Source organism: Eublepharis macularius, chromosome 8 (genome assembly GCF_028583425.1).
Source record: "Eublepharis macularius isolate TG4126 chromosome 8, MPM_Emac_v1.0, whole genome shotgun sequence".
In the NCBI taxonomy this organism is placed as follows: domain Eukaryota; kingdom Metazoa; phylum Chordata; class Lepidosauria; order Squamata; family Eublepharidae; genus Eublepharis; species Eublepharis macularius.
In genome coordinates, this window is record NC_072797.1 from 43924715 (window position 1) to 43947523 (window position 22809).

Consider the following 22809-nt stretch of genomic DNA (forward strand, 5'->3'; position numbering starts at 1 on the left):
GAAAGCTGGGCTTCCATTCGGGTTTCCAGGGCGACAGAAGGAGGGCAAACAGAGCTCAGGCTTTCCCCTGGCTCCGTTGCCAGGGGAATAGATTTCTGGCGCCTGAGTGTCTGGATCCCCGATCCGAGCCTGAACGCAACGATCCAGGCCTCTCCCGATTGCTGGATCGTTGGCCGTGGACGATCACGATCCGCCAGGTCACGATCACGTGATCACCATTATTGTGGGGTTTTTTTGATCGTAATGCGGATCGTGCCCATCTCTAGTCAAGATTAAAACCAACTGCCTGTGTAATGGGGAAGTAGATAGATACTAAACAGAAGAGGTATGTTGGAGTTAAACAAAACGCTTATAAGTTATAGTCAGGCTCCCCAAGTATGATAAACCATTCAACATTGGAGGAACTTGGAGAAAAGATATTGGATGCCACAACATAATGGCTGCCATGGAGCAGAGCTGAATCTAAACACAAAATTTTGGAAGGTTTCACAATGGATGCTGCTATTTCCAGATTGGTGCTCCCTACAGACATGGAGGAAATACCTCATGGTCTCTTTTGAAACACCTCCTATTCCAGTGGAGAAAAATCAGGACTGGTTCTTGGCTTCAAAGAAGAGATGCTTTGGGGAAGAAACAAGTAGGCACCAGTGAACACATCACTGGGTGCCATGGTGTCCATGGGCTCTATGTTGGAAACCACTGACCTATAACTTACACCTAACGTCTTCTCCATAACTTTGATAGTTTGTTGTAATAACCAATGATCCTTGGACATCTGTTACTTGGACATTTAAGCTGTAGAGAGCAAATCAGTGGGCATATCACAGGAAGTGGACTAAATTCAGCATTCAGAATCTTAATGAAAAAAGAGATCAAGACACAATCTGTCAGTTATAATGGAATGTATTTTTCACTAGAAGTATGGAAAGCTCACATGTTCAAAACTCATCTCAACATAGCCATGTCCAAACAATGTCCCATTGCACTGCACTTACAGTAATGAAGCATCACCACCAAGAGTATTTAACACTAGTCTAGAAGGAGGAAGGGGATGGAAAGTGCTAGAGAATGTCAGTGTGCTTGAGAAAGAACATGTTTTACAGCACATGTTAAGAAGCAAGTCTGCTTTATTTCAGAAGGGCTTATTTTTGTGAAACTGTGACCATGCTATAAAATGCACTGCAGAATCCTATTATGAGTTAAGAAACTTCATACGTTTTCACAGATTTTCTTTTCATACACTTCAAACTTGTACTGAATGCCATTCTCTTCCTGAATACCAGTAGGCACACTTGGGTATCTGGAAAAGAAAGAGAAAATTACATATACTGTAATAAAATCATCATATTCTTTAATAAAGACCATTAGTCCAATTAACTGGAAATAAAGCAATTGTCTTGCACATCATGTTCATCTAAATATTTTCCTTCTGAGATTATATCAGTATATATATGCTAGTTAAATATTTTGTCTTGTCATTAATTGTAAACTGAATAAAAGATAATACTGTAGCAGTGATATTTACCCTGGTAGAAGCTTGAACTGTGTTAAATCAATTTCTGGAAAAAATATATCACTTTCAAAGTACTGGAAGATCCTCGTCAAGAACAGCAGCTGAGGAACTGGCTTTTCCAATGCTGCCTTAAAAAAACAAACAAACATGATAAATGAAGATTCCCCATCCCCCCCGCTTTGTTCATTGGGTATTATAGATGGATAGTTTATTATTTACAGAAGACAAAGTGTAAGAACAGACAAAGTTGCATCTAGTCTGCATTTTGTGTCCAGCACTGGCCACCCTCTGGAAGCTCATAAACAGATAATGAAGACGACCACTATCTCTGCGGTTTCTCCTAAGCCCGCTTGCACATCTGAGATGGAAGTGCATTTAATCCAATGTCAAACCAAGAGAGAATTTGGCCCAAGACGACAAAATGTTTTATGCAGGCTTTATGGCAGAGATAGGTGTCCAAGAAGACAATATATGCAGCCTGTGGGACCTGATATGCTCCATTATGGAAAAGGGCTGCCCAGCAGAGGGACCATCTTCCTTGCCTTCTGTAGCTCCCTCCCAGCACACTAGTGCCATCTTAGGAGACTGGAGGGGGAGCACCAGAGGTCACCAAATGACCCTCCTCTTGGCTTGCTGCCAGCCATGCAGCACCAGCTTCTCTCTCCCCCTGAAGAAGCATGTCCTGCTGGAGCTATGTCAGTTACAATCCCATTACATTATTTCCCCACATGGGTAAGTGTACAAGATCATGTGATGAGAGTTGTTGCTAGAGAGACTAAATTCTATTTAGGAAGATGCAGGAGCACATCAGCCCGCTTTTATATCTCTAAATAAAAACAGCTTTTAAAGTCAATTAATGCTGCTTTTGTATCTTGAACTGGAACAGGTTGTGCCCATCCAGTTTTCCAGTCCTTCCCTCAACCAAAGGAGCCCTGGTAATCTGGCTGATTACCTACAAGTGCTACTGCTGAATGTCAAGCCAGTTCAAAACAAAGCATCCATGGTATCCAGGTCAACCTGGTATATATCACAGAGACCTGGATAAATGAAGAGGGAGGGGTGGCTGGGGAGGGGCCGGGGCTTTCCCCTCACCTGTTGCGAAGGCCTGCCCCACAGTCACTCTGAACATTCTGACTGGGGTGCTCTAATGAAGAGGCCTGCTTGAAGCCCCCCTTCATTGAGACTGCTGCTGGAGCACAGCCTGCAAAGGCGCCAGCAAGTGCTGGCTCTGCACAGGTATCTGCTGCCCAGGCTGCCCCTCCTCCAGCTGTTGTGATTCAGCAGTGTGTGTTTGTGGGGGGAGCAGCAGCCTGAGGAGTCTTTGGGGTAAGCTTGGGGAACAAGTCTTCCAGCTCTCAAACTCGCCCCAGGAACACAGAGGAACTAGAGAGACTCAGCGAAGCCTCTTCTGTGGTTCTTCCAGAGTCCAGCAGCAGGCCTTCCAAAGACAGGCAGGAGGAAAGGCTAGAGGTGGCAAGAGGAAGAGATAGAGGTGCATGCCAGGGTGTTGCCATTTCAAACCCTTCTCTCATAGGCATCTCTTTCTGTCCCCACCCCCCTGCCCTAACATGATGTGACTGGCCCAAGCCCCTCACAGAAGGCAGCTCCTACAGTGCCCGTGCCCTTTGTTGTCTGGGATTACTTCCATAGCTTTGTGGGGCCCAGAAAAGTCAAGGGAAAGCCCTGGTTCACCTCCCGAGTTCCAACCTCACAGGTGTGGCTGTTCATCTAAGAAAGTAGCATTGGTTCTCCAGTCTCCTACCTAAGTAGTAGCCAAACCCAGCAACAGAACCACAGCAGCTGCTCCCTCACCATTGGCTCAATTTGCCAGTTGTCATTTGATATATTGCCTTTGCTATATACAAGTAGGATCTGAGAAGCAAATATTAAGAATTATACCCGTAGATGTAAACTTCAGAAAGGAAGCTGCTCTGAACAGGAATCTTAACAGTCTATATTGATAGCGAGATGAGATGGTAAGTTAGTGCTCAACTTGGCAGATATAAGAACTGATCGTTCTTTTGGAACTTTCATAAGAGTGCTTCATACTGACCCTGAATATAGTGCAGAAAAGTCATCTGGTTTACTTTTTCAAATTGACTTTTAATGGGCTCTATTCCTACATCATTTTTAAATCTCAAGCCTCTTACAAACTCCAGATTTATCTGAGTTTTATTGCGCTGTCTCTGTTCCAACTCCTGCCCCCCATTTGTGTAAAACTGTGTTTCTTAAATATTCTGCAGCAGTTAGAACAAGATGCTTTCATTTAAGTCAGTTGGAGCAGCTGAACTTAAAAGGAACAAGACACTTCAACAGTTTAATGATTTGGGTAACAGCCGAGTACATGGTTCTTGCAAATTCAGCGATGAATGTGACTAATTGCCAAATATGAAACACAAATTTCAAAGTAGTATTATATTCTGCTACAAAAAGGGGCTCCAGATAAATGAGTTTCTATAGCATTTACTTTAGATCAGTGTACATACTACAGAGTTTTCAGAAGTAATTCATTCTGCTCAAATTTCAAGTACAAGAAAATGCTAATTAACCCTCAAAAGCATTTGTTCTTGAATTATTGTTTCCAGTATTTCAGGCAGAAATCCTTCATAAAACCCGCATCTTAAAATAACGAGGAAGAAAAACCCCTACAATTAATTGCACATATTTGGTTTACTGATATAGGTAAACTGCAGAAGTTATACTATCATTTCATTGTTTCTGTGTCCCGTCCCCGTCGTCCGTCCTCCCCACCCGCACGCACACACACGCTCCATGATATCCTGGAAAATCTCTGCCCCCATTGATTCACATTCTGTAGCTCAGTATCTAACATGGCTAATATGTTTCTACAATCCTCACTTTAAGCCTCCTTCATTTCATCAAAAAGGATTCAAATCCCCCCCTTCCCTCTTAGCAAGCACCTCTTAAAAGGTGCTTAAAACACAGAAGACTGGTTTTATGACTTTTGACTCCATCTGTGAGTCATGCTTTAACCTTTTTTCCCTCTTTATAATTCTTTCTAAGAGAACGTCAAATTAATATGCTTGCTCATATGAATAAGAGATGACTGTTCATTTCAGACTACTTCAAAAATAATATCATGTATGCATTTTTTAATTTAAAACTACATATTGTTTTAAAGACCTGATTCTTGAGTATGGTGATTGAAAAGTGCAGTATTTGGAACCAGAGTGCTAATGCTATAACACTATCATTTGTAATGTTGCTGTAGTCCCAGAACCTTCATTATCAGCACTGTTTTACTTCAAGTTGATCCAGAAACACAGCCATTTTGCATAAGGACGCTTAACACTAATGGCACCTGTATTGGAGAACCTCTTCATGTTGTATACTTTGGTTCCATCAAAACCACGAAGCCCTGCATAAACTGATAACAATCAAGTAGTAGTTTCTGTGGGGATTTGGTTTCTTTGGTAGTAGATGTTCAATAGCTTTATGGTCCTGAGTCATGACTTATTTAGAAATAATTTTAAAAATTTTCGAACAGTAGAAAGAAGTCCAGTTTACAGCTAACACTGCATTTCTGATTTGCTCAAAGCAGATCAAACTATTGGTTATGTTTGACTGTCAATGTTCATTTTGAAAAAAGAGAGCCTAACAGGAATCTTGTTCCCTTTAAATATTCTTCTAACCATGTGGAAGCCACTTATTCAAGTACAGATACCACATGGCTGAGAACTGCATCTAAGCCATATGGGTAGGACTGATTGCATGAGTCTTTCCCACCCCCACCCTCATTGGAAGAGCGACAAGATGCATGCATGTGACTAAGAGCCAAGCTACAAGTGATGCCTGACACAGGTTGGACACTTGTCAGCTTCCTTCAAGTTTTGATGGGAAATGTAGGCGTCTTGGTTTTACAGCTTGGCTCTCCATTACAGCTGCAAGACCAGGATGCCTACATTTCCCATCAAAACTTGAGGGAAGCTGACAAGTGTCCAACCTGTGTCAGGCGTCACTTGTAGCTTGGCTCTGAGTCAGTTAGACACAGCTCCCATACACCTATGGAGGATTCAAAGGTCATCACTGTGGCTTCTTTTTTCAGTCAGTTAGTATAGCATTTGGGGAAGGCAATGGCAAAGCTACTCCGTAACAAAAAGTCTGCCAAGAAAATGTTGTGACATGACGTCCCTCCATGGACTCGGTGCTTGCACAGGGGACTACCTGTATCTAATATAGCATTGCTTTGCTTCAGATACAGGAAGAAGCTACATCAAATTCATCCTCTTAGGCTATTATGATTGATATGAGGCCCCTACTGAAAGTAGGAACTCTGTGTTGTCTCTTCCACCACCTTCCTGTTAACACTGAAAAATGGAAACGTGTAATGTGGCATTATTGTGTCCTGATATCCCCAAACTCAGCAAGCAACTGCCTATAAAGTGGAGAAATTCACAATGCAACATACATACATTTTGCCTTACTAAGCATTAATGGGAAAAGAAGGATACTAAGATCAACAAAAAACCAATTTCAGACAAAATGCAAAATTTGAAAATGAATGGGGAGCAACCCCAATTTGTATCAATATGACAGAAGCACAGGCAATGTTGCCAGGAAAGAAACATACTAAAATCTTAAGTTTTCTGTGACATTTTGCTTTCAAGTAAGGAACTGTGGTTCTTGAAAGCTTATGCTACAATAAAGTTGGTTAGTCTTAAAGGTGCTACTGGACTCTTTACTATTTTGCGACTACAGACTAACACAGCTAACTTCTCTGGATCTATTCCACTCCAAGCTCTGTTAGAGCAGCGGTTGCAGTATATAAAAAAGAATGCTGCCCTTGTAAGGGCATTAAAAAGCAGTTAATAATATGCTATAAACTACCCACAATAACTAAGTGTTAATAAATGGTTCTGAATTAATGTAAGATATATAGGAAAAAACAGAAAGCCTTGCTAAATACAGTCAAATATGTTCTTTTGAATACTTCTATTTAATCTTGGACATTAAAGGCAGAATAAAATATTTTCTGAGTGCAGAGCAAAAAGCTTCAATTTTCCATTGTTCAATGACTGATAAGCTAAACATCACACCTCCTCTTGTTCTCTTGCCAAATGAGTAATTCTTTGCACAATGTATTAATCAAAACGTGCTCAGGTAATGCTGTGCCTTAATGCAGGAAGTAGCCTTGACAACCACATTGTTTGTTACTGTTTAGAGAAATCATGGTTCAGGAGATCTAACCACCATCAATACCTTCAAACCAGTGCTTTCTGCTAGTCTTCATATTTTCATAAAACCTATACTAGCGTTTTTTTTTTACAAATGACAAATACCATTTCTCAACAGAAAATTCCTATCTTGGAAGACAATATGAAATAAAAAGCTAAGAATACTCTTTTACATAAATGACATCAGCAAACTGATAATATATTTTTCCAGAACTCCCACACTGGTTGTACTCAGACATAACGACACACCTCTGGTTTGATTATGACAGGCACGGACTGTGTTTGCTACAGTGCTTGCACTTGCCCTTCAATTGTGCTCTGTACACGAAGCAAGGCTTCCTGGTTTCAGAAGTTTGCATCAAACTCCTGTGTACCATGAACAGCTTGTTGCATGTTCACATGCTCACTCCTTTCCTTAAACACGCAGAATGATTGAAGACTTCCTACTTTTAAACACTCTGAATCAGACTCTTAATTTGCCATGATGCATCTGCACCAGCCAGAATCCATACAAATCCCAGTTAATCAGGAAAAGAACTCAGGTGCTTACATGCCAACTTCATAATAAAATATAATTTGATTCAGATTTCCAAGGGGAAAAAAAATCAGAAGATCTTCAATCATATTCCCTGTGGGAACATAGCAAACTGTTGGATTTATGGACGTGACAAATAAACACAGTTTTGTAGAAGTGGTTGAATTTAGTCAATGTTATGTTTTGCCAATATTTCATGTTTCATAAGCAATCTGTAGTTCCATGCACTTTCACACGTTGTATGTGTACACTAGCTTATTATTTCCAAGCATCTGCTGAAGCAGGACCTTGTCTATAAATGCTTAGGCCATAGTAAACCTACCTATCTTCAAGGATAAAGAAAAACAAACTGAGGAGGAAGAGAAAGCCCAGGGCCACTGTACTAAACTTAGGAGGATCCAGCACCTATTGTCTCACATGGTAACTGCATTCTGCGAGCTCTGTATGTAGAATTATTCTTAGGTATTAATGCTGCAAAATTGTGTAGATAGATAGGAAAATAAAACAGATTGAATGTCTAGCACGTTGTACTGCCTCATGTGCCTGTGATACTGCCAGAATGCAAAACTTTGTTTCATAGAAAGGAGGGATTTTGATTTGCAGATACCAGAGAACAATCATGGAGGACAAACAAAACAATGTCTGAAAATACCATGACAGCGTCAACTATTTGGAAAATAATCAAGCAGCACTAGCATACTGTATTTTTTTCCTACATGAAAGGTACTTTTGATTAGGCAATCAGTCCTTATAGGAACACTACTCTGTGTCAGAAACTACATGGATATATAGCAAATTACGTATGTCTAGAATCACTACACCTTACACAGAAATGCTGGGAAGGAAATGAGTCAATTTGTGGAAGAAAATGGTATGCTTTAGTTAGCATGTACTGGGTTATAGTTATGGACGAAATTCTAGACAGTTTTCATTGCTTTGTTCACACTATATATTATGCTATTTTTGTTGATTTTTTCTAACTTTGTAATTCATTTTTATTGCTCTATTGGTTGTTTATAATACTGATCTTATTGCATTATTTTAAATAGTGTAATTCACCTTGAATCTCAGAAAGAAAGGCAGATTATACATGAAGTAAGTAAATAAACAATGGTTTATTGGTTCATTGTAGGGCTATGCCATAAAGTTAAAGATGAAAGTAGGAACACAGTTTCAGGAGCTTCCCTTGCACAAGGCACAATGAAATGAGCTAGAGTTGGGGAAAAACATGGCCATACTTATATCTTCACTTTCTATGCACAGGTAGGAAAGATGGCTCCTGACCTGGAGTCCTTTTACAAGGCAGTACGGTATGATGCAGAAGCAACTACTTCCATTCTGCGTCTGCCAATTGCCACTCTCCTTCTGTAGAATGAACGAGCAGAACTGCAATCTGTTACTGCAACGAGTAAGAGAGGAAGGCCAAAGAATTGACCACTGCAGCATCACTCCTAAATGATGTCACTCAGCCCTGGAGAGGGTAGTAATAAGCCCTGGCCACAGGTCAAGAGAAAGGAACCCTGTATCAGCCACATTTTTAAAATCCTGTACTACTTCCAAGGAAACATACATGGACATTTTGAGAAATCCAAAAACAGAGCTTGTACAAGGAGGGAGGAATTATGTTCTTAGCTTTCTTCTTCTTACTACAGCACCACCTCACACTATTCTAATCCCAAGGGCCTTCTGACCTTCAAGAATACTTTTGGGGGCATGCAGGGGTTTGGATGGGGGGGGGGGGGAAGTGGTCAGCAAAGATCCCCTCCAAAAACTCCATTTCACTTGTGGAATCCTGGATCTAACCCAGCACCGTCCCCACTGCAATCTGGGTCTCTGCAGAGGCAGGATTTTCCAGTTTTTATACGCTTACCATAAGCAATATAAAATATTTTAATCCAGGTTTAAGAAGCTAGTTGTTTTAAAGGGATAACAGTATGAAATATATGTCTTGGGATATAAACTGGAACAGCAAGACTTTTATTGGGAGACTTCTAGGCCATACATTATCTAACACAGGTCTTTTAAATACTACAGACCCACATTATTAACGCACTAACACAGTAACATTAAAGCAAATCCCTACTCCTAATGGATTACATAAAATAAAATGATTCATTTCAATTGCCAACAGGTATTCAGTATCCATAATTTGCTACCTACACACATTCATAGTATAATGGAAATTTTTCAGCAATCCTCATCACTCAGCATAACCCACCCTTGATATCTGTATTAAAATATTATTTGAAGTTTGTATTGAGGTGCTTATCTAGAATCATAATGCCAACTAGTTTATTTTACCTTAATGAACAGAAGGTTCTTGGAAAGTCTTTACCATTAAATACATAAAGCTACAGGCAGCATTTATATATGTATATACAATGATCAATAGAGCAACAGGTTCTAAAACCTTTTTATAGCACAACAGCATATGGTATAAAGCTAGAAATTTATTATAACAGTTTCAAAAGTTTTACTCTAAACTGTATAGTAAGGGCAAAGAACCATCAGAAGATGTATTGTCGAAGGCTTTCACGGCTGGAGAACGATGGTTGTTGTGGGTTTTCCGGGCTGTATTGCCGTGGTCTTGGCATTGTAGTTCCTGATGTTTCGCCAGCAGCTGTGGCTGGCATCTTCAGAGGGGTAGCACCAAAAGACAGAGATCTCTCACACTGAGAGATCTCTGTCTTTTGGTGCTACCCCTCTGAAGATGCCAGCCACAGCTGCTGGCGAAACATCAGGAACTACAATGCCAAGACCACGGCAATACAGCCCGGAAAACCCACAACAACCAACCATCAGAAGACTTTGAAACATTTTTCTCTTACCTTGATCTGCCATATTTAGACATAGCTCAGCAAAAGCTACTTGCTGAACCTTTGCATATGAATAAAATTAAGGCTGCGATAATGAATATGAACACTGGTAAATTTCCAGGACCAGACAGGTTCCCTATTGAATGATATAAAACCTTTTCAGACTTTTGAATTCCAAAAGTATATCAATTGCACAATTTGATTTTGAAACCTGGTGTTTAGCCAGCATCACTGCAGAATACTAATATTACTGTCATTCCAAAGCCAGGCAAATACCACAATCAATGTGCAAATTTTTAACCTATTACTTTGACGAATGTGGATGCTAAGATATTAACTGCCACTCTTGCTAACAGACTTCAAAATGTTATTAGAATATGCAGACCAGATAGAATTTATACCAAGTAGGCAAGAGTCTGATAATCTTAGGTTGATTCCACATGGTCTGTTTAGGCATTTCTGATCCTGTTCTGCTTCTCCTCAAGTCCAGATTTCTGCACAGGAAAAGGACTCTTGAGATACGGAATCAAATTTTCCCTGCCTTTTTTCCCAAATCCACCTTTAAGTTGTCCTTGATGGGTCTTGTTATGTATGTAGAAATCTTTAGTCCTTAGCTGACTCTCTCTCTTCCCTTGGGTGCTGATTGGCTGGCCACTGGATGGAAACCACCCCCTTCCTCCTTTTGAAAAAACAACATGGGAAAGGTTGTAATGTTGCAACATCATGTCTGTAATGGCTGCGTTGTGAATTGTGAACTGTTTGCTTCATACGGCCCAGTTACCTGTTTCTGATCCCAAAGGTGGCCCTTGGAGAAGCCTCATCACAAACCCCAGCAAGTGATCCAGCTTGTGGGGGTGGGGGAGGGGGGGAAAGAGGTGTAAGGCTGTAATGTCCATTCTTGCTACATTTAACCACAAGTTCCACACATCCCGAACCACAGTCCATGCTAGTAATCAGTTTACAGGGATTACATATATTACCTTTCTTTAAAGGAACATTTTGGATTGTGGAGACGGAAAACTGATCACTCTCTCCTCAGCAGAACACAGTCACATCACGCAGAGAGGCCAATGAAAACGCTGGTTCTAACGGCAGCAAACTTTTGAAAGGTTTCCTCAGGCAGACAGGCAACATTTTACTCTGGCAGAGGAACCACTTTCTGCCGCGCTTTTGAGCAAGCAACATCAGAGAGTGGCTCAGAAGGCTGCCGTTGGAAGAAGAGTTTCCAGGAGCAAGCAGGAGACTCTCAGTCTCCTGGAAATATGGTGGAAGGAGAAGGTGCAGGAGGTGCTGGCTGTCTCTCATCGAAATATTGATATTTTTAAAGAATTGCAAAGCAGATGGTGGCAAGGGGCCTCAACTGGATATCTATGGAGTGCCCACAGAAAACCAAGGCCATGTCCCAGGAATATAAGAGGGCTGAGATGCACAAAGGCCACTCAGGGAACTCTCCCACATCCTGCCCCTTTAAGGGGCAGGGAGTCCCTGACAAGTGTGTGGGGGGGAGGGGGAGGGCTTCAGTGCTTGTGGGAGTGCTTGCCAAGGGGAGGGACAAGGCTTCAGTGCTTGTGGATGGGTGTCTCTCCCAATGGGCCTCTGTGTAGGGATTCACTGCTTGTAGAGAGGGTTTTTTTGCCAAGCAAAGGAGGGTTTTAGTCTTGGATGTTTATTACCTCTTGATTGGTTGCCTCCTACATGTTAGGAATTCCCACTCCGACACCACCACTGGTAAAGTTTTGTCATTAAAGAGCGTTATATTAACAGCAAAGTGTGGCCATACATTGAGTAGTGTACAAAAGAACAGAAAACTCAGTGCCCTTGAACTTAATGGTTTATTTGTTAACAGTAGCTGTAGGGCAAGTAATTTGGATTTGGCCTGATTCTTAAGTTTCTTGCAGGCCTGGCAGTTCTGCAGGCTCCTAGCACTCCATCTTACTGCAAGGCCCACTGGGGTAGCCTGTTAAATCACAACACCGCTTCCCCCTAAGTAGACTATTCAACCGTATTTATCCACAGTCAAATGTTCAAGTCCCATCTGTTCCCCGCAACTTTATGGGATGTTCAAAGACAAATCTAGACAGCACGTCACAAACTTTCTTTTTTTCCTCTAAGCATATGGTTCCTCAATTCTCTAAGCATATGGTTGAGGCTGGACCATGTATGAGCCTTCTGGCTGGCCACCTAGGGGAGGAGGAAGGTAACCCCTTCCTGGTTTTTCTCTTTTCCATCTGCTGGACCATTGCTGTTCCTATCATCCATAGAAACGTTTTAGAAATGTTTTAATGGGGCTGGGTAATATGGACTGCTGCTTAGTGCTGATTTTTACTGAATTGTATTTTTTTAATGATTTTTAAATGGAAAATTTTGATGTAGATTTAAATTTTGTTGTCATCCTCTCTGAGCCCGCTTGCAGAGAGAGCGGACTATAAATTAAATAAATAATAATAATAAGTGCTGTTTATCATGTGGAACATAATCTGTGGAGTTACAGGGTAGGAGCATGGCTCTGGGGGCTGGTAGTCCTGCAGCACTGCGTGTCCCTTTCTCTCTCACACATTGTGCAGTTCTACACAGACTGTGATTATACTGGTTACGTTTTCCTCTGAGACAGTCAGACGAGACGAGAGACAGCACCACCTCACCTTCAAACACCTGAACGAGCACTCAACTATGTTCTATGCCCTACTCAGTGCATAGTCAAATTTTTTCTCCTGTAGGTTTCTTGGGCGACCATATGGCTTCATCAGTCATTTCTGCATTGGGTAGGCAGCATCTGAAACAATGAGTGCAGGGAAGCTGACACCCTCTAAAGTCAACGTGGGATTTCCAGGAACAAACACCCCAGCATCCATCACAGTGCAAAAAGTGGAGTTTGCGAAAACAACAACATCGTGATTTCTGCCACTCCAGCCCACCTCAGCCTCTATGAACCGTTCGGTACAGTCAACAGTCCCCTGAAGAAGTGTAGAGCAGGTTTTTTCCTGTTATTTTACTGGTCACCTCTCCCGTTTGGTCTCTGAATCAAAAATGTGGGTTCTGTCCACTGTCACTATGCAATGAGGAAATCCCAGCCACTGGAATCCATCCATTATCTTGAAGGATGCCACCACTTCCTCAAAAGATTGCCAGGTTATTTTGAAGTTCTGCAGCCACCGTTATTGATCCCAGATCAGAAGCACGAAGGTGTTCCCCCAGTTGCTGTTTTGCAGGCAGACCCAGTAGCAATAGAGGGCAGGCACCGCAGTAAGATCCTGCATTGTCTTGCTCATTGTGACTTCCTCTTTCAACTCAAAAAGGGAGGTTTGATGCCCAAAAGTGCCTTGCTAGCTCAGGAGGCCCACTTTCTAGCCACCACCTTCCTCAGATAGGTAGAGCAGGCATCAGTTGATTGCCTGACAGAGCAGAATTAGCTGGATCAAGGCCAGCACGACAGCTTTGGAAACTATTCTTTCTCCCACTAAACTGTCAAGGAGACAATTCCACACACACTAGAGTGATTACAAAGAACCGCAATGGCTACCAGAAGTCTGCAAACTGGTAGGTGCAGGAAAAAGCTCTTTACAGGTTTCCCTCACATTTGCCTCCAGTCCGCAGCCAATCAGTTACCTAGAATTGTTAAAAACATCTGGCTGGCACAGGATTCCAATCAGTGAATGTGGGGACAAAAGGAGGAGGGGATGAGCATGCCCACTGTGTTCCAGCACTGAAATGTTGCCATGTCACGAAGCTTGCTCTAGATTAAAAAAAAAAAGGTGGGGGAGGGAATATCAGCTGGAACGCCCACAAAAGGAGTTCCAGGCACATCCAAACTCGTCTGGAAAAGAAAAATCAGACACCAAATCAACTCTGTGTTGCATCGTGTCGAACGCGGGAATCATGAGCTGATTCAGCACCACTGGCGCCAGTACTCGGAAGCACTGATTTAAGTGTGCCATGCAGAACAGGCCTTAGATTGGTCACATTAAATAGAACGAGATTAAATAGAAAGACATCTGATCAAGTTACTATTCTTTCACTTGATGCTGAAAAAGCATTTGACAAAATATATTGGAAATTTGGATTCATGAATTTTTGAAATGGATTAGAATTTTGTATTCATTCCCTGGATCTAGGGTATAGACCAATGGTATATTTTCTGTACCATTCCCTCTTGAAAGAGGTACTAGGCAAGGTTGTCTTCTTTCTCTTCTCATTTTTTATTTATGTTTGATCTGTCTTATTATTCAATTAATTGGACAAAATCAGAATTGATGCCATTGGGAGAAATATATCACAGAGTGTAAATACAGAGGGACATTTCGATGGTGCCCAGATGCGACTACTTATTTTGTAATACTGATCCCAAGGAATATTAAGGACATGATTTCATTGAATTTTAATATACTGATCTTGGATATATACTTGGAATTAGATAGATGGGCAACCTGAAACCTGTAATTATGGGATAAAGTAAATACACTCAAAATAAATATAATACTTTGAATTATATATGTTATGCGTGTACTCCCTTTTTATATATCTTGTAGATATATTCATAACATTAGTTTGTTTCAGAAATTTATGTGGAGTTCAATACTACCCCGAGATTTCTTTAAAGAGGATGCAACTTTAATGAAGGAGGGTTTGGTCTTCCAGACCTTCGTGCTTATCAGACATATTTGTTAGCATGTACAAATTATTCCCTCAATTGGAATATCCATCTTGGCCTCTTTTGGAGGCCTCTTTTTTGGAACTAGTTTTTAAGTGGACTGCATTAGTGTCTTATGTTAAAATGGATGTTGTTCCTCCAACAACTTCTGCAGCTAGAGAAGTATGGTGCATAATATCATGACAATATCAATGGGACCTGTTCTCACATGCTAAACTATCATTATGGTCAAATCCAGATTTAAAAATTGGGAAGAAATCTTTCTCATGGAAGGATTGGACAGATAAGGGAATTTTGACTTTAGAGTGATTGATAGGTAATGGTGATGATTAGTTCTTTTTCCAACTGAGGTCTAAATATGATTTACCAGCTTCTACCAAATGGCAATATTTATAATTGCAACATTTGTTGGTGTCCAAATATGGTCTGGCAGCTTTGAGTGCTTCAGAAGCTCCCTCACTTTTGGAGATTCTTATTGAATCACTACAAAATGTAAAATCCCAATATTTGTATATAAATATTTGAGGTTGGTTAATAAATATGATACACAGAATCTTATTGATGAATGGAATAATGATCTGGAACAGCCAATTTTGCCAAAGCAATGGGATAAGGCTTTAAATCATATACCTGTTACCACTATGGATCTTAAGTTGCAACTTATTCAGCAAAAAATTATGTTTAGGGTATACTGGACACCCCAGCACCTTTTTACTAAAGGCTTAAGCACAGTGTCTAACTGTTGGCGGTGTAATTCACAAAATGCATCTCTTAAACATATGCTTTGGACATGTTTAGTCATTTAGCCCTTTTGGGAAGAAATTATTAGTCATATTAATTTTGTGTTAGAAAACTCATTTATTTTTGAGGATGTTAATGTACTGTTAAACTACTTGCCTGTCTCTTGGAATCTAACCGATGGTCAACGGAAATGGACCCTCTGTGTCCTTACAATTGCTAAAAGACTTATACGTCAACACTGAAAAGACAAAAGCCCACTTCCTGTAAAGCACTGAAGACCTTATAAACTTACCAACATTTGAACGCATCGCATACGGAAAGCAATTGGGTATGGAACTTTTTTTTTTGATATTTGGAAATCTTTTACAGACACCTAGGTATATATTTGCCATTAATGTTTTTATAGCCAGCACTGTTTTCTTTTTCTTCTGTATGTTTTTTTTTATTTTTTTCCTGTTTTACATTAATAAAATATTTTTTTAAAAGTGTTAAGTGAAAAACAAAAGCCACCACTGTTTTCAGTATTACAACATTAAAGGGTACTATTCTCTTTAAAGTGATAGAAAATGGAGCTCAGCACTTAAATTGGTTAGGGATGGCACAAACCATTAGTGCACATTTTGGAAAAACTATAAAAACATATTTGTGAAAGCAAGCATTTTTTTGTCTGATCAGATAGCTGTTCTTCTATATAAAGCACCCTGCCATCTATCTCAATATAAGAACATTCAAATTTGAAAGTACACCAAGCTAAAAATATTGAAAAGTTTTTCTTTTGTTGTTCTTCAACACAGTATCAGAAAAGGTGATTTAACAGAAATCTGGAGATGACCATGGGTTAAAAAGACCTGTATTCCACTGTGTTGCAGTTCATCAAGCACTGTGCACATTTTGATAAGTCTTACCATTAGAGTCCTACTCAAGGGCTATGAAAACAACCCAGAAATATACTAATTCTATAATATCAAACATTTATTATTGGAAGCTACTCCTACCGATTGTAATGAAAGCTATTTCTAAGTAAATGTGCTTAAGACCTGAAAACTAATCATTTTTGCTAGGAACATGGAAACCCAACATTTATAAATTCAGTATTTGTACGAAGATCCTTTTCAAAATTCCTAGATTAATAAAACGACATTATAAAGCCATGTTCTGATTAATGAAAGTTGTTTCTCTTTTCTGTTAACTGCACCACCTCATGACTAATGCAGTGGAAAAGAAATTAGAGCACAAAAACTTTTGCAACATTATTTGTACCCTTTGTAGCATAAAGTAATTCTGACTTTGTTCAATATGCTGACATTTGCATACATGCCATGAAAAATAAAACCACAAAAAAATTCTCTTCTGCTTTGCGACAATTTTCATATCCTCTTATATACTGTCCGTTCTCAAGCCATTATAAAATAACCAGCATTCCATCATTTTATTTTAAAGAATCAATATTGTGTCTGAACCATACCTTGTAAACCGAACTTCCTCCAATTATCCACACCATGTCTATCTGTGTTGCCAACTCTGGTGATTCCAGAAGATCTAGTGCCTCATCTAGAGTTCTGGCCAGAAAATGAGCTCCTTTGGGTGTTTCCCTAGAAAACACAAACATTACGTCTCAATTCCAAGTTCATTTGAACATAACATTCTCATTCTTCATGGAACAGACACAGTTTACCTTTTTGATGATATTACAATTTGAGAAGCCAGGCAAGTAGGCTTCAGTGTATATGTTCATGCAAGCATCTCTCTCACAGTGACAGCCACTCACATGAACCACATTTGCCTAGTACATGCATGCCATTTCTCAGTACAGCTTTTTTCAAGTTTTCAAAACACAGGAAATTGCAATTAAATGCATGTTTTTAGAAAAATAACTTCTCTCTACCATGTTCCTCTTCCAAGGATCTTACTTGGGTTGCTTTGCTTGAAACCATTCCAAAACCAGATTTGGGCCAAAACACTAGAGCCTATAATGGAACAGCAAGTAAACCAGATACAGGAGGTACCCAGGATCACTGGGTATATGATCAACAGTAAAGTAGGATTCTGGGTATGTGAGGTGAATGAGTATGAAATCTCTGTTTTTCCTAAGAGGGACACTTTCTTTGAACTGGTTAACACGATGCACACACTATAAAAATGCATTAGACAATCTTAATTGTTTGTGGCTATTACACAAGGGTTTTTCCTGCTGTCATCCTTTTTAAAATTAATAGTGCTCTTCAACTGAGCAATATATTGCTTGAAAGACAGCCCCTCTCCTGCTGCAACAAAAATGTCTTATGTTAAAGCTCTGGTGTACATTCTCTTTTTTGATAGAAAAAATAAAAACCCATCACGATTATATGGCATCACATTAAGACCAGCAATCTGAGGCAGGATTAATATTATGTTTGAAAGATCAAAAATAAATGTTATCCTGAAAGTCAATGGCGTTTTAATTAACAAGTTAAATTTGATTTATTCATCCCAATGAAGTCAAGGGAATTGAAATTGAAAAGCTATAGTAAAAGCTGTGTGTAATGTTTTGCATTTAAATAGTTTAGATTTTATTTCTGCTTGCTAAAGTGGTTTTTTTTAAAGTTGTTGCTGTTAATTTAAATGTAGGCCTCTGGAGAAAGAGAGGACTGGATGGGTGAGTGGAATATAAGCTGACTGGATAGTAACTATACTTCGGGGGCACAATGAACTGCAGTTTTAGTCAGAGAGCTGAGAGAAAAGTGTTCATTCTGATCAAAACAGGCAAGCTGTATGCAGCCTGAGAGCATCTGTGTGTTTCTGAGAGAAAATATTTATTCTGGGCAAAGCAGGCAAACTGTACGGAAATGTGAAAGGGGTTTTATTCTAGTTCAGTCAGGCAATCTGTGTGAAGCCTGAAATGTTTGTGTGTTTCTACGAGAAAGTATTTACACTGCCAAGTTCAATGAAACTGTTTCTCTGAAAGAGTCTGTGTGTTTCTCAGAAAGACAAATTATTCTAAGTCAAGCAAACAGTGTGTGCTCTTGAGAGAGAAGTCTGTGTCTATCTGAGCAAGCGATTGATCTAACTAGTTCAGGCAAGCTGTGTGGAAAGGCCTGAGTGAATCTATGTCTGTGTAAAGTTTATTCTCTTAGAGAAGATTTGTGTGGAAAATTGATTCTCTGTGACTGGGCTTGTGAACACACTATCACACACAATAAAACGGTCTTTGAAACCACCAAGCTTAAAAACTTTTCTGAAACCAATACACTTATAAAAACTCTGCAAACATCATGTTTATGTATCTATAAATAAATTCTACTTTTAAGAAAAAAGATCCTTTTTTTAACCTCACAACCACCTTCACATGCCGACAGATGTCAAACTGCCATCTATAACAAGCAGAGGGGTGGACTAGATGACCCTGGAGATACCTTCCAACTCTATGATTATTACTATTGGACAATGCTTTCCACTGCAAAAGATAGATTTGGGGCATATGAGATTTATGATTCTTAGCTAACAATTTTTTAAAATTGTGTTTTTCTGAAGAAGCCACAGAGCATGCAACAGCAGAACTTGGGAATATCTTTCTGTCATGTGGCAAGTGACACTGGCTGGCCATTGGTTTCAACTTCCTATTAAAGGAACAGAACAGAAAATGTCGCAACTAATAAAGTGTAGCCAGCCACTTAGGAACAAACCTCATGTAATCTGTGTAACTTTTAAGTAAGTGACCTGACTAGGTGTGGATGAGAGCTGAACAGATGAGGGAATTAATGAAAGTTTGAGTGTGGGCTCAAGATCCAGGCCAGATGAAGACCTGGAACAAGTAAAAGAGACCACCAGTTGGAAGGATGACCTCTAGCCTACTGACTGGAAAGGGAAAGAGAGGCAGTCACAGAGGCTGTGTTGTTTGCATATACAGCTCTAAAGAAATAGAGGATCTACCCCACTATATCCTCGCCTGTTCACTGTCAAATTTCTGGCAGCAATTTTAGATAGCTTAAAGCAATACTCAGAGATTGAGAAAATTTCAATATTGCTATCTGATACAGATGCAGAAGTGTCTTATAACATCTATTTGCAGTTGTGGCAAGAAAGATAAGAGCATCGGTGGCAACTAGCAGGGAATCTGGACAGATATTTCTGTATCTTAGGATCCTAGGGTATTATTTGCTGTAGTTGTATTCATATTTTGTAGTTGTATTCATATTTTGTAGTCCTTGGAGTTTATGGAGTTGATATCAACTGTATATTTTATTTGTTAATTGTAAATTTTCTATGACCAATGGCTAATTGCAATTAGCTTACCACACTTCCAATGGTTAAAGTCACAAAGTTACAGAAAATCTGTGAGTCACGACCACCCCTCCAAGCCATGAGACCTGAATTGATGGGTGAGAACCAATAGATGGTAAGACACTCCAACAGGAAGGCAAAGGTGGTGATAAAAGAAGAATGGATTATAAAACTTAAAGTCTTCTGAGGTGGGGCAGAGATCTCCCTTGAAGCTCTCTCTTGATCAATCAATATCAAAAGACTTGGCCAGCGTGTGGCGTATACTTGCAGCTACGGCATATTCTATAATCAGTAAAGCTGCAGCCTTGTTTTTGAAGCACACTGGAGTTCTGTCTCTTTCCTGATACATGAGCTCGAAATGAATCCCACAGTAAATTGGTAGGGTGAGGGGTACAGCTTAGTCTCCTCTCCCCTGCCTCCACTGAATTTATTTCTAACACCACCAGTAACAACTTCTAAGCTCAATGCCCCTGTTCCAGGATAGAAGGTACCACAGAGGGGAAAAAAAAGACTCTGCATTCTGACATCATTCAGTCTCTAACTAAAACAGATGGTTACACCCCTCTCCAAGATTACCAGAATATAGTACTTACTTCAGTTGTTTGCTGAGCACTATATTAATTCTGTCTTTTAAAGGGCGGTTTTTTTCAGGAATGGAGAACCAAGTCCTCTTACCCATTATCACTACGTTTTGTTTTCCTGCATAATTCAGAAAAGATATTCAATGTAATTATATAGTGACATCTAGTGGTCGTACTTCCTTATCCCTTGTTTAAGTAACAGGGTCACAATCCTCAAAACATTTTGAAGTAATACCATTCAAAGCAACGGAGCAATGTTATAACAAGTGGTCATAAGAAGACAAGGGATACACAGTACAGCATCTCAGACTGCTATGATCATGCAAGAGTTGGGGCAGGTAAAGAACTGATGTGGGACCCAGGAAGTTCGTGGATCAAATACTGCCTCATTAGGTGACACGCACCATGCTCTAAACCTCAGCACTTCCCTCCCTCTCAAGCAATATGGGGATAATAACAATGACCTACTTTGCAGAATTGATGAAGGAATTTTACATAATGTATGCAAAGTACTGTCACTCTAAATCATTATTTAAGTATGAGGGACTGTTTAGGGTATGTGGAGAACAGTGTTTTGTTTGAAGTCATATCCCACATTTCCAATGTACTCGATGAATACTCTTGCCAACCTAGGCTGCAATTTACCTATTTTATGTTAGATAATAATCTCTGTTCCACTGCTACCATTTACTCTTGATGATAAAGCATACTTTATTATACTCCAGTATCTTGGTATTTATTAGGCTCAGGATAGACAAACCAAGGCCATAGGATAACGTAAGTAAAAATATAAAAATGTTCATTTATACAATATCCTTAAAATTACTTTAACTATGGCAGGTGGCAATCCCTGTGCTAGTTCACTTCCCTAATTAAATTCCATTTAGCTAATGTACTTCATCAACAGCTTGTAGCTTTCTGGCACAATCCTTAGCCTGGCTATCTTCATTAGTTCAAAATCACCAGTTTAGTCATATATGCTTAGAAATCATGAGACTTGAAAAGTTTTGGGTACCTTTTCACCTTAATTTTATTGATAAACGGGAATGAATTTTGATCTTATCTACTGATACACTTTGCTCATACTAAGTTAACACCCTGGGGGAAAAGGAAAGTGAACAAAAGAAAAATTAACCAACATTACCTTTCTGTGTAGAAGTTTTGGTCATTTTCTGAAAGTATCCAAACTCATTCCTGTTAAAAAAAGAAATATTTTAATGTCATCCTCATTGGCACTGACACTGCTCTGTCCCTTGCTCTGTTTCCTCCTCCCCAGCTTTGGGACAGAGGCTGCTTTGTCAAACTCTGTTGCTGCAGCTCACACAGGTGTAGTTGACTCCCTTTTGCTGTTTCCATAATAAGTGATTTGAAATCCATAAAGTGTCCAGAGCATCTTATAAAATCATCTCCCCAAGCCTTCCATGTCTCTTTTATGGACAGCAATAATAAATGATGTCTTGTTCTTCCCCAGTTTTAAAAGACTGAGATTCTAAACACATTCTTAAAAGGCCTCCAAAACAGTTATAAAACACAGCTGACTTATAAGGCAGTTTTTAAACTGCTGCTAACTGAACCTTTTCCTCTGTCTAATGAAATTGTTTGTATTTACTTAACATTGTGGCACTTTACAGAATACAAGAAATAAGGTCCCTGGCTTGAGATGATTACAATCTAAAAGTTGACGAAAAAACAACAAAAGGAAATGGGGATAAACAGGGTAAGAATAAGTGCTCCTTCTGTCTACATACATGGAGTTTTGATTGGGAAGGGAGCATGCAGAAGTTTCTGGGAAAGGTGGTTCTTGAGAAGAGATCTGAAGGGGAGGTGGGATCATTAAAACACTCTGGGAGGTAATTCCACATCCAAAATCCATATTGGTGCTTCTGATTCTTAATTTTAGTCAAGGGCACTCTTGCTAAGACAGAGGCAGGTGTTTGTGGGTAGATTTCTCCTATTGAGAGACCCGTTTGAAGGAGGGATATTAACCAAATTCATTGTGTAAAAAATGCTTTCTTCTAAAGAAACTCTTCAGGTGACGGTTTACTGGTTAATATCCCTCCTTCAAACGGGTCTCTCAATAGGAGAAATCTACCCCATTCTCGATCTAGGCATACCAGGGACTACAGCTCCCAGTCTACTATGCTCCCGAGAGCAACCATCAGCCTACAGGTCGCAGACAATATAAGGTTAGTATTACAGTCTCCCTCCTGCTACCCATCCGAAACGATCTCTGCGTGTGTGTGTGTATATATATAAATATATATATATATATATATAAAAGTTCTTACTTGAGCGGGGGCCAAGGAAGCTGCCCGTTCTTCCCAATGCCCATATTCTGGGACACAGCCGCGATGGAAGAGAAGGAGCGCGCCATGACCTCTCCCTGAAACTGCAAGACTGCAGTCTAGGCGCCTGCACTTTGTACTTAACCAGCCCGCCAACCGACAGACCGCGCCTCCTCACACAGGCGCCAAACATCTCCCCCGCGCTCTTAGAGGCGGAACCCGAACGCCGCCTCAC

General features: G+C 40.0%; 1 protein-coding gene across 2 annotated transcripts; it reads right to left on the bottom strand.

The window, feature by feature from the left end:
* Positions 1-887: 887 nt before the first annotated feature.
* DHFR (dihydrofolate reductase) lies at positions 888-22739 on the bottom strand. 2 transcript variants are annotated; one of them, XM_054986923.1, is made up of 6 exons: positions 22578-22735; positions 21434-21483; positions 20302-20407; positions 16914-17040; positions 1526-1641; positions 888-1300 (listed from the first exon to the last, which is right to left on the bottom strand). In XM_054986923.1, exons 1-6 carry the CDS (start codon positions 22661-22663, stop codon positions 1210-1212), a joined length of 576 nt encoding a protein of 191 aa, XP_054842898.1. In that variant the 5' UTR covers positions 22664-22735; the 3' UTR covers positions 888-1209. The 2 variants fall into 2 exon arrangements, 1 of the variants encoding a protein (XP_054842898.1); XR_008597531.1 differs by having other exon boundaries at positions 1187-1300; positions 1526-1637; positions 22578-22739.
* Between the last annotated feature and the right edge of the window lie 70 nt (positions 22740-22809).

Bases quoted from the DNA above. Each gene is read 5' to 3' on its own strand.
- DHFR (XM_054986923.1), bottom strand. From the start codon at position 22,663: ATGGCGCGCTCCTTCTCTTCCATCGCGGCTGTGTCCCAGAATATGGGC. The intron at 1,642-16,913 runs GTATGGTTCAGA...TGTTTTTTTAAG, and splicing joins GAGGAAGTTCGGTTTACAAG to GCAGCATTGGAAAAGCCAGT. The intron at 1,301-1,525 runs GTAAATATCACT...TTTCTTTTCCAG, and splicing joins CAGTTCAAGCTTCTACCAGG to ATACCCAAGTGTGCCTACTG.